The sequence below is a fragment of the Ovis canadensis genome, chromosome 19 (genome assembly GCF_042477335.2).
Source record: "Ovis canadensis isolate MfBH-ARS-UI-01 breed Bighorn chromosome 19, ARS-UI_OviCan_v2, whole genome shotgun sequence".
In the NCBI taxonomy this organism is placed as follows: domain Eukaryota; kingdom Metazoa; phylum Chordata; class Mammalia; order Artiodactyla; family Bovidae; genus Ovis; species Ovis canadensis.
This window is the reverse complement of record NC_091263.1, coordinates 32462647-32478829: the sequence shown is the minus strand read 5'-3', so window position 1 is coordinate 32478829 and position 16183 is coordinate 32462647. Positions and strand designations below refer to the sequence as shown.

Sequence of the window (16183 nt, the reverse complement as noted above, 5' to 3'; positions counted from 1 at the left end):
CATGAGGAAGCTCTGATTTTAGCCAGTTGGGAGTCTGAATGAGAACCCACTGACATGCGAATGATCAATGTTCTTCTCTGCTCCTTTTAACCCAGTCCCAAAGGACTTCTACTGGACCACGCTGTCTCCTCCAGAGGGGACATCGCCTGGGAATGACTATTATTGAGCTTTCTTCAGAACAGTGTAGAACTGAAGCATCCCAGGAATTCAAACTGGCTTTTGCACCAACTGAACCTTACTGGTGATGTCATTTTTGCTGAGTTTATATATAAGGTCATGTTTAAATTCTCTATGACAGTGGTTCGTGAACTGTGGTCCCCTGATTACCCCAGCATCCCCTAGGAGTCTGCAAATTCCTTGCCCACTCCCAGATCTACTCATCAGACCCTGCAGTGTCAGGGAGGTGCCGTACCTCCCTGTCTGGAACCGGAGAGCACGGTCTTAGAGGGGGTACGATGGGAGAGGGAGACGAGCAGGCCTGCCAAGCCAGGGACTGGTTGTAGCCACGTCTGGGGTAGTGACAGGATGGAAGTCGCCTGACTCAATTCTCTGGCCTTGTACAGAGAAAGAGAACAGGCATGGAAAAACACAGAGCCCACAGGTGGGAGGAATGACCTCCTCACACTCCATGTGCTCATGGTCCTACTGAAAGGAACCCAAGCCTTCAAACCAGAAGCAGATCCTGCCTGAGACATCATTGTCATCTTAGGAAATGGATTTAGCTCCTCCAAGCCTTAACTTTTTATAAATAGGGCTGGGTAGGGATGACAGCCGGAGAAGGCAATGGCAGCCCACTCCAGTACTCTTGCCTGGAAAACCCCATGGATGGAGGAGCCTGGTGGGCTGCAGTCTATGGGGTCACAAAAAGTCGGACACAACTGAGCGACTTCCCTTTCACTTTTCACTTTCATGCATTGGAGAAGGAAATGGCAACCCACTCTAGTGTTCTAGCCTGGAGAATCCCAGGGACAGAGGAGCCTGGTGGGCTGCTGTCTATGGGGTCACACAGAATCAGACACGACTAAAGAGATTTAGCAGCAGCAGCAGCAGGGATGACAGTAGATTTTTAGCTAATTAGTACTAAACCCTTATAAAGTTCATTATTCTAGGATCTCACTTAATCCATGTAACAGGCCTATGATGTTCTGAGTATCATTAGTAATATTTTCCATTTGACAGATGGAAAAAACTAAGGCACAGAGAGGTTGGTTAACTGGCCCAAGGTTACACAGCTAGCGCCGCCCCCCCACCCAAGCATCCGCTGCAGTTTAGAAACTGTAATCCTCAGTGCCGAGGATGATAGAATAAGTTTATGCAAAGAAAGGCAGACCCCAGATCACAGGGCCCAGGCAGGCTGGGCCTCTGGACTCTTGGTTGCCAGGATGACCCTGGTGGCTGAGGGGCCGCCAGATTGATAGCGCCAGGACACTATCAGATCTCTCATCCTTTGAGACCACAGGGAAGGGGGCATGGGAAACAGTTCAGAGGCAAGAAGAAATTGGTTCCTGACTCATGTTGACAGGACTTACTAATCAAACATCATGTTTTCATAAAACGGCAGTGACACTGTTTGCTTTAAAAAGGATCAGCTTAAAAGAAAAAGGACTGGCTACTGGTAATAATGGGGTGCGGAGCAGGAATGCTGGGGGACAGCGAGAGAAAAGACACTCCCCAAAGAGGCCCTGACAGAGCCCTTTCAGGCAGTGCTCCTGAATTCTCTCCCACGGCATGAACCAGAACTCGGCACTCTTGGCTTCCAGAAGCAGCACGGGCTCCCCATTACCTCCAGAGTGAGGTCCCAACCCACAGTTTGTAGTCACCCGTGATCACCCCAGGCTGCCTCTCTGACTCACATCCCTCTGCTTCCTTCGGTGGGTCGCAGGCACCTGCCAGTACCACCACTTCCCCCCGCCCAGACACACCCAGGTACATTTACATCCCTTCCTCTTCCCACCTCTGTGTTAGCAAAATAGCTGGAAATTAATTTGAAGTTGGGAGCCCCACTGATGTTGCCTGGTGATACCTGACCAGGCATGATGGATGGGCAGAAAGCCCTTCTGTGTGGGAGAAAAGGGGCTGGAAACTTCATTCTGTGAAATATGGAAAGACAGATGGATAGGAAACTCACTTGGTTCTCAAACAGCCCTCACCAGACAGCTGACACTTCCCAGCCATGCTTAAGAGATGTGACAGTCAGTGAATGTGGGTCCATTATCTGGGTTTCCTGTGAGGCCGCACAGGTGGCTCAGTGGTCAAGAATCCACCTGCCAGTGCAGGAAATGTGGGTGCAGTTCCTGGGTGGGGAAGACCCCCTGGAGGAGGAAATGGCACCCCACTCCAGTGCTCTTGCCTGGAGAATCCCATGGACAGAGGAGCCTGGCGGGCTACCGTCTGTGGGGTCACACAGTCGGACACGACTGAGCGGGCATGCACAGGCAGGCTCTGATGAGTTCCAGGTGAGCTGGGGCTCAGTCACGTGTGAAGGGACAGGGTTTCACTCTGGGGAGGAACTCACACACATCATTCTTGTGAGCGTAAATGAAACCACAAAGCCAGTATGGTCCAAGGCACGTTGTCAGGCAGCCAGGACTAATTAATCAAACACATTCCTATCTGGGCACGCGCTCAGCCACGGCTGTGCTTAGCGACCACTCTCAGTACATGAGCTTATTTTTGTCACTTGGTTTTCTTTCCCTGATTATCACCATTTTAATTTTGTTTCTTCTTCATTTAAAAGAATATATTAAGCATACAATTAAAGCGTATAAATAAGACAAAGTGTTTAGGCTTTGAATATATGCCTACTCATCTTTACATAGCAAAAAAATAAATAATCTCTATTTGGGCTGACATATAATTAGTGCTTAGTAAGACAGTATGTTCATTTCAAGCCATGGGTCAACAAGCATTTCTATAGAGGGCCAGGTAATCAATTAATTAGGTGTTATGGGCCAAGAGTTAAAATCAGTGATATCACATGAGAACTTTCTGTGGCAAGAGAGAAAATAAATGTCCACAACTTTTTGAAATTCAAAATACAGTAGGATAATTAAGACAGGCTTTTACAAGACATGTTGCATTAGTCAGCTCGGGCTGCTATAAAGAATATCATAGACCAGGGGGCTTAAACAACAGAAATGTGTGTTTTTACAGTTCTGGAGGATAAAAGTTCAAGCTCAAGGTGCTGGCACAATTGGGTTCTGGGGAGAGCCCTCTTTCTGGCTTGTAGAGGGCTACAAGCCCGCCTCACATGGCTTTCCCTGTGAGTACTCCCAGAGAGAGAACAGCAGAAAGAGAGCCAGCCATCTCTGGTCTCTCTTCTTCTAAGGACACAAGTCCTGTCTGATTAGAGCCCCACCCTAATGAGCTCAGTTAACCTTAATGAACTCCTTAAAGGCCCTATCTCCAAATACAGTCACACTTTGGGGTTCAACATACTAATTGGGGGAGGTGAATCATTCAGTCTGTAACACAGGTCTGCTCATGAAAAATGGAATTCTTTGGGGGCAGAAAAACATGCCACTAAATTGGAGTTCAAACGTAACATGCATTTGAAGCTGATGGTTCCTACAAGAGCAGGCAGAAGCCGTGTTTGCCGTAGTTGGGCCAGCACTGATGGAAAGGCCACGTAGTGGAGTAGAAGGAACCTCAGGTTTGGGGTCAGGCTGGGCCTGTGCTGAAATCCCAGCTTTGCCTCCCATCAGCTGTTGCTGCTCGACAGTGACTGAATCTCTGTGAACCTGGGTTTTGCCATGTTTGGGGGGTGGGGGGAGGGGAAGGGAGGGAGCAGGACATACAGGTCTCCCTAAAAGGACAATAACTCGAGAAGGGAAAGTAACTCTCTTGGGTTTCCATAAGGGTGTCCATCAGGAGAGAAAACACCCAAGCATAATACTGGATATACACCTGCCCCAGGGAGATGACAACCAGTATCACCCTCATCACTGGAGTTCTGGGTAGTGGGTGAGAACTCCAAAACAACTGGAAAGATGTTACAGATTGAGGATGCCGTCTGGATAGGATGTGATGAGGACAGCCGTTTACCACTGTGGTAAATACCAAATATTTGACCAGAACCTCTCCACGGTTATTAAAAACAAGGCGAGTCTGAGAAACTGTCGTAGCCCAGAGGAGCCTAAGGAGACAGGGTCGCTATCCGTGATGCAGGATCCTGGATGGGATCCCAGAAGAGGAAAGGGGCCTTAGGTAAAATCGAAGCACATTTGGAGAAGGTTTGGACTTTAGTTAATAATAACATATCAGTACTGGTTACCTGATTGTGACGAGTACACCATATTCATGTAAGAAGCCAAGCAGGACAGTGGGTGTGGGGTCTGCAAGAATTCTCTGCTCTAGCTGCAAATGGAAAACTTCTAAAATTCTAAGTTTAGTAAAAGGCAACCCTGCACAGGTAAAAGATTCATTCAAAGTGCAAGGTGGACCAGTGGGTTTTACTGTGTTGAAAACAGGGATGAAAGGCTGGTTGATATGGTTTCAGACTCTGCATTAACTTGCTTCTGAGGAACTACCACTTGTCAAATTTTGATTAATAGCAAAGAAAAATAGTCCAGTTATCTGGAAGGGCTATTTAAAAATGCCTTCTTTTCTTTTTCAGTTCCTCAGAAAACCACATAATGCAAAAGATGAAAAGTTAAAGGCATCACAGGAAGTGAGAAATTCTCTACTGAGCCAGTCATTAGAGGGCTGCAAAAGTGTAAACAAGGCCACACTCTGGCTCCATGTTCCTGTTTTGGAAAATAGTTATTTCTAATTACAAATATTTATATTGACATGTTGTTGCTTTTCTATTTTTAATGAATAAGTAGTTATTTGACTTTTTCCTAAGTTATAATTTCTCATATGGTAAATACCATGAGCTGTTAACCCATATGAACAGAAACTCTTGGAGGTTCTCAGTAATAATTTTAAGAGTCTAAAGACCCTGAGAACAAAATATGTGAGAATCACTGTACTAAACAAATATTCCAGTCCTCACAACTCCCTGCTAGGCAGGTAGTATTATTATTCCACTTTGCACATGAGGAGACTGAATAGCAGAGAGGCACCATAACCTTCTCAAGATCACCCAGGAAGCAGGGGACTGGGGTTGACACTGGCACCAGGGTCATGATGCACTCCTGACGACCTTGTGTCCTGGGGCTCCGCCCCCGCCCTTCCTTCCAGGTCTGTGAGCTCTGCAAGGGGGTGGCCCCCGCCGACAGCCCTGTGGTCTATTCAGACAGGGCAGGCTACAGCAAGCAGTGGCATCCCGCCTGTTTCGTGTGCACCAAGTGCTCCGAGCCGCTGGTGGACCTCATCTACTTCTGGAAGGATGGGGCGCCCTGGTGTGGCCGTCATTACTGCGAGAGCTTGCGGCCCCGGTGCTCCGGCTGTGATGAGGTGAGGACCTGTGGGGGTGGACGGTGGGGTAGGCGTGCCTCTGACTGCAGGAAAGGACCCCGAGGCCCAGGAGGGTGTGGTTTCGCCAATGATGTGATCCACAGGTAGGAAAACAGGCTCAGAGCCCCCTTCACACTCTTGGCCTCTGTTTTCCCATCTGCAAAATGGGCAGAAATTAGTTCCTGCCCCCAGGTCTGTTGGGATGGGTGGGACACAGAGCACCTGTCAAATCTTATCCTTGGCAAGGGCCCCGGCACTTAGTGAGTGCTCAGAACATCATGGGGTGCGCCCTGAGGTAGACAGAACACGTTCACACCTGGCTCTGCATATGGGCCCCTAACTCCTATGTCGCAGTTTTATCACCTACAAAATGGGAGGGTAACAGTGCCCACCCCGTGCAGTTGCTGTGAGGGCAAACGAGATCATGTCCGAAAATGCTTGGCATGGGCCCGACCTAGTGACTAAAAAAATAGAAGCTGCCGTGAGTCTTAGAATCAGGTAATACACGATGAGACGACAGTACTATTGTAGCATGTAGTGTCAACATAACACAAGCCAACAGTCAGAGATGCTAGGAAAGGGGTGCAGCTCTCCAGTATGGGTTTAGACTAGAGGCACTCACAGGTGTGTGAATAGTGACAGCAGCAGTCATGACGGTAGCAGCTACTGTCTGCATGCCCTCGGTGACGGCAAACTCGCTACCTTCGCCTTTGGCACACATGAAGGTCAGAAATGCCTTCTTCACTTTGAGCTAGGATCTCCGCCTCCCACCTTCCACTTGTTGCTCTCTGTGAGAAGTTCAGTTCAGTTCAGTTGCTCAGTTGTGTCCGACTTTTTGCGACCCCATGAATTGCAGCACGCCAGCCCTCCCTGTCCATCACCAACTCCCAGAGTTCACTCAGACTCGCGTCCATCGAGTCGGTGATGCCATCCAGCCATCTCATCCTCTGTCGTCTCCTTCTCCTCCTGCCCTCAATCCCTCCCAGCATCAGAGTCTTTTCCAATGAGTCAGCTCTTCACATGAGGTGGCCAAAGTACTGGAGTTTCAGCTTTAGCATCATTCCTTCCAAAGAAATCCCAGGACTGATCTCCTTCAGAATGGACTGGTTGGCTCTCCTTGCAGTCCAAGGGACTCTCAAGAGTCTTCTCCAACACCGTGAAAAGTTAAGACCCTGTAATCCTCCTACATCGTTAACTGTGTGAGCAAGAGCATTAAGAAGGGAAAAGGGCTGTGAGCAGGCCTGGGCCCCAGCTTACATTTTAAGGACCACAGTTTGCTCGCGGTAACCCCTCCTCATCCTAATGTGCTGTAGACTTTTACGTGATGTGCTATTAACATCTTACAACACCCCTTTAGGGGGAGGGAATCACTATCTGCATTTGACATCTGAGGAAAGTGTAGCTCAGAGGGTCAGTGCTAATCACACAGCCTTGACCTTGACTCTGTTACCTTTCTGAGTACTCTATCTGCAGCAACACTTGGAACACTCATAAAACCCCCTGGGCCAGGTGGTATTTATATCCCCATCCTGCAGATGTGGAAACTGAGGCACAGGGAGGTTGAGAAATTTGCCCCTAGTCATGCAGCTGTTATGTATTTAAATGAACATTCACACCTTGTCCCTGTTTGACCACGAGATGAGAAGGCACATTGAACCAGTTTGCTGTTCCCCTCTCTGGTTCCTCACCAGATCGCACAGATGTTCCAAAGTTTACTTTGTCCCAAGCCCAAGTAACGCTGGGTGTGCCTACTCTTGCAGACTTGCCATTGGCCACTTGGCTGTAGTGAGGTGGTCTTCACCAGCTCAGAGCACAACTGGGCTTTGGATTTGACCCACAGAGCATCACAGATGCCAGATTCATAAAACCTGCCAATAGTGGAGGATTGTTGTGTTTTTTTTTTTCCATCCGAGATGCTAAGATGCAACCATGATCTCCATCAAATACTATACTTACTGCCTGAGACTTATGTCAGGTTTCTCCACTGAAGCATTTAAAGGACAAAACAAGAATGGGGGTGGAGGGACCACCATCTCACATGCCCTGTCTCCTCGAGATAGAACCTGAGTTGTACGTCTTCTGCTTCCCCCTGCCAGATAATCTTCTCAGAGGACTACCAGCGTGTGGAAGACCTGGCCTGGCACCGAAAGCACTTTGTGTGCGAGGGCTGCGAGCAGCTGCTGGGTGGCCGGGCATACATTGTCACCAAGGGTCAGCTCCTGTGCCCGACATGCAGCAAGTCCAAACGCTCCTGAAGGGCTGACTGCCCATGGCCGGAACCCACAGGATCGTGCTGAGGAGGGGAACCCAGTGCACCAGGGCCATCCTAAGGGTCTGGCGAGACAGCCAGCAACAAAAACGTCATCTTTTTTTCAGTGGGAATATATATATACACATATGTTCTAGGCTGGGTGGTGATGGATCCTTCAGGGTCAATAGTTTCAAAGCCAAAGATGTCCTGCGAAGTCTTAGGATACAGTTGTTTTGTCGTTGTTGTTTCCTTGCCACCAACAAAAGGCATCCTGCCAGGGCTCTAGGAGGAGTTTCCCAGAATGCAACTCTGAATGATCAAATCCTGTGGCTGTAGGGTGTGCGTGCTTCCTCGTGAATGGGGAGGCTCCTCCAGGAGCAGCCTGGGACCCCAATGATCTTGTGCTGCCTCCTTTTCAAATGGAATTTGAATTTTAAATAAAAAATAATGTTGGCATGATAAATACACCAATAAAAGTTTTATGAAGTTCGCATACACCTTGATCTCATTATTTCCACGTGGCCAGCATTTCAGGGTATCTCTTTTGCCCCAAGACCCTGAATGCTGACGCTGGTGGCAAAAGCCTCGGAAACGCTGGCGCGCCTCTTCTTCAGCTGTGTCTCATCAGACTTCTTTGGGGACTGTAGGTCCTCAGGGCAGGACCCCCATGACCCAGTTCCAGGCAGCCCCAGGGCACTGATGGAAATGAGAGTGCTGTTTCACGGGAACCTAAAAGCAGCCTCCTGGAAACTTAGGAGCAGCAGTTCAGTGCTCTCAGAGCTGAGGCAGGTGATGAGTGAGCCCCTCTGGGAGTGAGACCAGGTAGAGTGTTCAGAAAGGGCCACCTAAGCTCAACCGATGGGTGCCACGTGGGACGTGGTGGCCAGTGCTAGCCGACCTGAGGAAATGAGGACTTCATGAGAAATCACTCCCTGTTGTACATGTTGCCAACCAAACAGACTAGCTCATTGGCTAGTCTCTCTTTTATGACCTCGGTGCACTTACAGCCTCCAAATTCATTTCCTTCCCACAGTTCAGTTCAGTTCAGTTCAGTCGCTCAGTCCTGTCCGACTCTTTGCGACCCTATGAATCACAGCATGCCAGGCCTCCCTGTCCATCACCAACTCCCGGAGTTCACTCAGACTCACGTCTGAGTCAGTGATGCCATCCAGCCATCTCATCCTGGGTCGTCCCCTTCTCCTCCTGCCCCCAATCCCTCCCAGCATCAGGGTCTTTTCCCATGAGTCAACTCTTCGCATGAGGTGGCCAAAATACTGGAGTTTCAGCTTTAGCATCATTCCTTCCAAAGAAATCCCAGGGCTGATCTCCTTCAGAATGGGCTAGTTGGATCTCCTTGCAGTCCAAGGGACTCTCAAGAGTCTTCTCCAACACCACAATTCAAAAGCATCAATTCTTCGGCGCTCAGCCTTCTTCACAGTCCAACTCTCACATCCATACATGACCACTGGAAAAACCATAGCCTTGACTAGACGGACCTTAGTCGTTTCAGGAAAAAAAAAAAAACACATTTCCCTCTCTCCTGGGGATTAAGTGTAAAAAGACCTGAGTCTTAGTAGCTCACAGTCCAGTCAACCCTGGCCTCTCTTTCTTAAACTGCCCATCTGTTGCCCAGTGTCTGTGCCTTCACCACCCAACTTCCACTCACACCCTCTTGGCTGCAATAGCCCCATTCATGGGCTCTGCAAGCGCGATGAAGCTATGGCCACGCCCTTCCCAGGCGGTCCTCTGTGTCCAGCTCCTCTCTCCAGCCACCCTGCTTCTCTTCCATGTCCACCTTTTCAAGGAGAAGCTTCCAGATGCATTCTTCCTGCCTCCCAGTTGCCTCTGAAGAACAAAGTCCTCACCCTGACATGTAAGTCCCTCCAACACTTGGCTTAACTGTCTTTCTGGTCGTTAAACCTTTCTTCCTCTAGATTTCAATTTCCTTATTTCTCTTACACATTCAGGAACTCCTCTGGTTCAAGACCTCCCCATCTCCCGCCATCCCTTTTCTGTGCTGGTTCCTTGAAGGCCAACTCCTCCCCACTGAAATTCTGTCCTAAGGTGCTTCTGAAACATAACCTTCTTCTCAGCCCTTCCTGTAACACCAGTGGAATAGTCACTCATACATTCCCGCATTCATTCATTCACAAATATTCACTGAGCACTATAGAGTTCCAGTTCCTCTGCTGAGTACAGGTGGGGATGGTGCTTACAGAAAGAACAACGCCCCTGGACTTCACAGTCTGTGCAGGAAATGGGCCTTGGGCAAATATTCCCACAAGTAGATTTAAAAGTACTGCTGCTATAGATGCTATAGCTTCCCAAGTGGCTCAATGGTAAAGAATCTGCCTGCCAATGCAGGTGTCACAGGAGGCGCAGATTCCATCCCTGGGTCAGGAAGATTCCCTGGAAGAGGAAATGGCAACCCACTCCAGTATTCTTGCCTGGAGAATTCCATGGACAGAGCAGCCTGGCAGGCTCCAGTTTATGAGATGGCGGAAGAGTCAGACACGACTTAGCAACTGAGCACCCGTGCACGTACACATGGATACCGTAAAGGTGGTAGCGGGGAAACGTGTCTCCATAAAGCAAACGAAAGAGATTGGGCCTAATCAGGGATGTCTGGAAACGTGTCCCTGGGAAAGCGACGTGTGAATTGAGATCTGAAGAGGGAAAGGAAGATGCTAAAGCTGGATGCCTGGGTGGCGTGTGCAAAGGCCCTGTGGCTGAAGCAGCACCAGTTTATTCAGCACCTGTTTATTGCTGTTGGAGACAGTGGTGACCACAGTCCCTGGAAGGTGTGGCAGGTCCAGAGAGGGAGCACGGATGCTGAGGCACAAGGGGGTCGTCAGCTCTGTGGGCAGCAGACAAGACCCGTCTCTGTCCTAAGAGCAACAGGAAGCCTGCAAAGAGTTTTCAGCAGGGGTTGGTGATGGCTGGGCAGAGAGACCACGGGATACATGAAGCCCCAGAGTGATGCCAGCCTGAGTTTGTCCTGGTGCCTCTGTCCACACTATTGTGGACAGGAGTGATGCCCCCCACAGACCCTGGTGGACACCACCCAGAGCAAGCTCCTGCCTTCCCAGTGTCCACTAACGACATTGACCTTGTACTTGAAATACCCGAATCCCCTCTGACACCCCTTTCTGATGGGCACTCAGTGCAGCCCTCTCTCCCATCGCCTCTTCCTTCCATCCCCAAGGCTGTACCTCACCTTGTATGTTTTCTGCCCAGATTGACAATGGTTTCCTAGTGAGTCTTCCTGCCACAAACTCACCCTGTCCACACACTGCTCAGCTAGACCTTTCAGAAACGCAGCCTCGCCGTGCAGTCTCCTCTACAAAACAGGGGCACACACAGGAGAAGGTGGAAAGCTTTGTGGGCTTCCCTGGTGGCTCAGCTGGTAAAGAATCCACCTGCAATGCAGGAGACCTGGGTTCAATCCCTGCGTTGGGAAGATCCCCTGGAGAAGGGAACAGCTACCCACTCCAGTGTTCTGGCCTGGAGAATTCCATGGACTGTATGGTCCATGGGGTCACAGAGTCGGACATGACTGAACGAGTTTCACTCCTAGCTTTGTAGTCAAACGTCTTAATGTTCCCGGCCCCAACCCACCCTACTTCCCACTCTCCTTTCGGAAGCCAGATGCACTCACCCCAGCTTCCCCCATCTCTGCTGGCTGCTCCGGCTGCTCGCTTTGCCCAGAGTTCCCCACATGGTGCCCTATTACTGCCCTGTCCATGGGGCTGCCAGAGCTGAATGGGATTCTGCACCAGAATTGGAAGGACATGCGCCCTAAAGTGTTGTAACTCATGCATGGTTTATCCCTATGTCAGCAGGAAGAGCAGCTGCCACGCTCACCACTGCCATTCCGTGGCCTCACCCTCCCTGCAAGACTGCTGTAGGTGCCCTTCCCCTTCACCTGTGTTCCCCAAAACCCCTAGGCTTACAGCGATCACCGCACTGACTCTATTGTGCTCTAAATGATGGTTAGAGAAAGGCTCCCCTATGTGCTTCTTGAGACAATACGTACTGTCATCATCTCTGGTCTTCAATCCTTAGGATAACGCTTAGCAACTAAATCAAAGAACAAATCGCAGAGGGCCCTGGGATGATTCATTGTTGCTAATGGCTGCTGCTGCTGCTGCTAAGTCTCTTCAGTCCAGTCTGACTCTGAGTGACCCCATAGACGGCAGACCACCAGGCTCCCCCGTCCCTGGGATTCTCCAGCGAGAACACTGGAGTGGGTTGCTGTTGCTAATGGCAGTGGGTTCCAAAAGCGCCTAAATCAAATATGGGAACTTCAGTCTGAGGCAGACATTGCTGGCTCCATTTCCTTCTTCTTGGTGGGGACAGCCCATTCCCATGACATACACTCATTCTCCCAGCCTCTTTGGCAGCTGGAGGACAGGCATGTGACTTGCGCCAGGCCAGTGGGGCTTCGCCATAGGGAAGCTACTTAAGAATGCTTTCTTCCTTGAGGAAAAGAGATGCTCTGGAGGAAACAGTCCTACTTTCCTTTTCTTTTGATATAATTTCAAACTTCGAGTCTCAAAAAGAGAACAAAGAATCTGACTTCTTGAACTATGTCAGAGTGTGGCTGACACCATGCCCCGTTGCTCCTGAATCTTATAGTGTGTGATTCCTACAAACAAGGACATTCTCCAACCTAAGCGTGAAATAGCATCAAAAATAGGTATTACCATTCTACCTTCTCATTCTCAGATCTCGGTCACATTTCACCAGTTGTCCCAATAATGTCTTTTATAACAAAAAGATCCAGTCCAAGATGACATACTGCAGTTACTTAACTTTTCCCTTTTAGCCTTCTTCAGTTGGGAAATAATCCTATTTCTTGCCGTGACAGTTACCATCTTAACATCTTAAATGATTAAAGGTCACTTAATGCGTAGAATGTCCATCAAATTGGGTTTGAGAATTGATATTCTCTTATAATTAGATTCAGGTTATGCTTTTTCTGGTAGGAAGCCCACAGGAGTGATGCTGTTTTCCTTTCATTGCATCCTATAAGATAATACAAGATTTTCACTTGTTCCCTTAGTGTTGATATTAATTTTCAGCACTTGATTATACTAGATTCTTCCATGATAAACTTACTCCTTTTCTCTTTGTACTTAATGACTATTTTGTGGGAAGATACTTTGAGACTATGTTAATATCCTTGTTCCTCATCAAAATTCCACCCACTGCTTGTCAGTATCCATTGAGGTTTCTTGAATGATTTAATTATCACTAAAACAGTTGCCAAATGCTGGTTTTTTCTAATTTAATCATTCCTCCCATATTTATCAGTCAGCATTCTACTATAAGGAAAAGCTTTATTTTCTCCCTATTTATGTATTCATTCATCGTTCTGTCAGTTTGGAGTTGTAGATGTCTATTTTATTAAATTGCTTATTATCTGTTTTTCTCATTATTACTTTTGATGCTCAAACGGTCCCAAATATGGCCAACAAAAACTTTTACAAGTGGGCTGTTATACTGTTTCGACAGGTTGCCATCATGCCTCGAACATAGTTTTACATTCTGGCACCACAAGGAGCTCTCAGCTCATTTTATGCTTTTCCTGCCCCAGCTTTGGATAGCTTTGGATTCAGCCGTTTCTCAGGAAGCCGTTTCTCATCTTCTTAAGTTGGGTGCTGTCAGGTGGGAGCTCCCGGCACCATCTTAGAACCGTGAGGAGACAAGTGAAAGAAGTTAATAAACTGAGGGAGATGGAGCTGAGGCTTAAACAGTACCTAGATCCTTGGTTACGTCATCAAGCCAGTGAACTCACATGAGACAATTTCTTTCTACTCTGTGCTGGGCTACACATTCCTTGTCTGATACCTTTCCTCACCATACAGTTTCTCATTAGTGACGTCTTGTTCACTGTAGCCAGAAACCATGTGGCTAGTACCCAAGATGTCTCATGCTCTAGCTTGACTGACACATTTCTGAAGCTGTTACAGCCCCTGGTTCATCTGGACGTTTAGTCAAGTCTGTCCAGGGGGACACAGACGATAGTGGCATGAGTGCTTGACTGTCTAGGTTATAGACTTTGGCTCCAAAAGCTTAGCTTCAAATCTGAGACAGTTCCATGGAAGCTGAGAGGGGGCCATGGCATGCATACAGACCGTTCATACTTCCCTGCCTTTAACCTGAGACCGGAGATGATGCTGCTGAAGGCAGACGTGTGCTTGCTCCTCCTTCTCAAGCACGATGTGTGTTCAGCCAGATTCTACTAGTTTCAGGGAAAATGATGTCTTGGACTGATTCCCTCGGTACTATGATGATAGAATCTGAGGGTATCAGCATAATGAGTTTCTTTGCTCTGAGTCTGGAACAGCTTTGGTTCTTGAACAACAGGAAGGATTTGGACTTGCAGACAGAAGAAATACTATCCAGGCCTCTCTCACAAGTGAGGGAAGTCCAACGCAAACCAGTTGAAACAACAACAATGAAAAGAAAAAAACTGGAGGGAATCCACATTCTAGAATCTACTTTCTAGCTGAGAATCTGCTTCCTTTTTCCATCTCTCACCTCTGTTTTCCTCAGTGTTGACTTCATGCTCAACCAGGTTCAGCCAGAAGCAACAAAGCTCATATTCGTCCTTGGAGCCAGTTAAGCCTAATGAAAGGGCTCCCTTTTCTGGGCTTTCTGGGAATGGCCCAACATGGATCATATGACTAATCCCTTGACCAATGACTATGCCCAGACAGGCAGGGTACCTTGATGGGCAGTGCCCTGATTAACCAGCCAATCCCTGAGGGGAAAAGAAGGGATCAGCCACCCCTAAATCACATAAGTCAGGCCCTTGTAGAAAAGACAGGTCCCATTAGAACTGGAGGTGACAAAGGAAATCCTTCTGGGCAAAGAGAGGGAGGGTGGATAAAAATACAGGAGCAAAGCACAGAGAAGGAGCACTTCGGGAAGTTAGAAGAGAACCAAGCCAAGGAATCTAAGGACGAGGCCATCCCAGGATTGGGGAATGCAGACTCCTGGGAGGCGTACAGCAAAGGGCCAGGGAGGAAGCCAAGTCACAGAGCTCATCTTGAAGCAATTATCGTGCTACTAAAACTCTCATTTGTCCTGGTATTTTTTTTAATTACTGGCAAGAAAAGACAAATGTTTTTAAAGGGCCAAATAAAATGGTATTCCCTAAAGGAAATGTCTGCAGGGTTTTATTGGGACCTTTTTATTTTTCTTTTCTTCCATGAAAGATGATGGAGACTTACTAAGCTGTTTTTATGGGAAAAGTTTAATAAATGTGAAGGATGTACATCCACAAGCTCAAATATGGAAAGTTTTAAAATAGAAAAGTGACACAAGCAGCTAATGATCCCAATATGCTAGACCATGCAGACTGCTGGCACAGGTTCCGGTTTTTAATCAAATATATAAATTATGAAATATTGTTGCAAAGAACCACAAGTCTTTGCCCTACAAGGGAATGGTTTGTGCATCGTTTGACAGGAGAGCTCCACGAAGTTCATCTTCAGCTGATAAGGGGAGAGGGAACAGGAGGCGACGGGTGGGCGGACATCCTTGGCCAATGCAAGGGGACCACGTGTGCCAAAGTGGGACAGAGAAATATGCTCCCGCCAGAGTCCCAGGCCAAGGAAGACGGTGTTTATTCAATGCAGTGCCTGTGTGGTCCCCTCTGCAGGAGAGGTGTCCGTGACATCTGGACCAGGACCTGCAAACACTAAGCTTTCAGCATTTTTTCCCTCCCCAAATGCCACCCGTCTGCCACCTCCACATCAAGGCTCAGCGGAAATGCTCCCTCCTCCAGGAAGCCCTGCTGGCTCCTCCAGATGTCCAGAGCCTCAGATAACTGTGTGACTGACGTGGCCCTTGACCAGACTCCATGTGTCAGACTCCAGGTTTGTCTTCAGAAAAGGCGACTCACTCACTCATTAGTTCATTCTTTGATCCATCTCACCACGCCTACTAAGAAACGGGCGCTGTGCTAGGCCTTAGAAATACAATAGTGGATGAAAGAGACATGGCTTCTGCACTAACAGAGTCAAAATCTATCAGAGGAGAGCCAGCAGTAACACCATTATCCACTCAGACCTGCATCCCAGCAGAATTCCAGCTTGAGCTCCTTGCCAAAGTCTCCCCAGCCTCCTAGAAAACAGGCCAGCAGTAGGCCTGACCCTCCTCACTCAGTCACCAAATAGATCCTACATGTCGGGCAGCTCAGCCTGGCTACCGACAGCACAGGGGTGGCAGCTAGATGCCTCAATGTTAAAACCACCTCCACTGTGTCACTTAGATAAGTCACTCCACTTTGTTCCCAAGTTTCTCCTTTATAAAATGGGGGTAGTAATAGCACTTCCTTTATAGGGCTGTTCTGAAAATTAAATGGGAGTGTGCACATTAGAAGATGTAGAACAGCTCCTGGTCCACAGTAAGTGCTCAGTAATTACCGAACTAAGTAAGTGTTGCTTGTATTACCCAACAGTGGATCCTGGAAGAAGACGGCTTAACTGAAATCTCCTCTACTCTTAGAAAGAGTGTTTT

At 48.2% G+C, this 16183-nt stretch overlaps 1 protein-coding gene across 1 annotated transcript in view; it reads left to right on the top strand.

The window, feature by feature from the left end:
* Nucleotides 1-8146, top strand: part of LMCD1 (LIM and cysteine rich domains 1) — a 57329-nt gene extending 49183 nt beyond the window's left edge. Inside the window, exons 5-6 of the mRNA XM_069562102.1 lie at nt 5185-5400; nt 7497-8146. Coding sequence (XP_069418203.1) covers nt 5185-5400; nt 7497-7655 — 375 coding nt within the window. The 3' untranslated portion in view covers nt 7656-8146. The remainder of the gene's footprint in view (nt 1-5184; nt 5401-7496) is intronic.
* The last annotated feature ends 8037 nt before the right edge of the window (nt 8147-16183 follow it).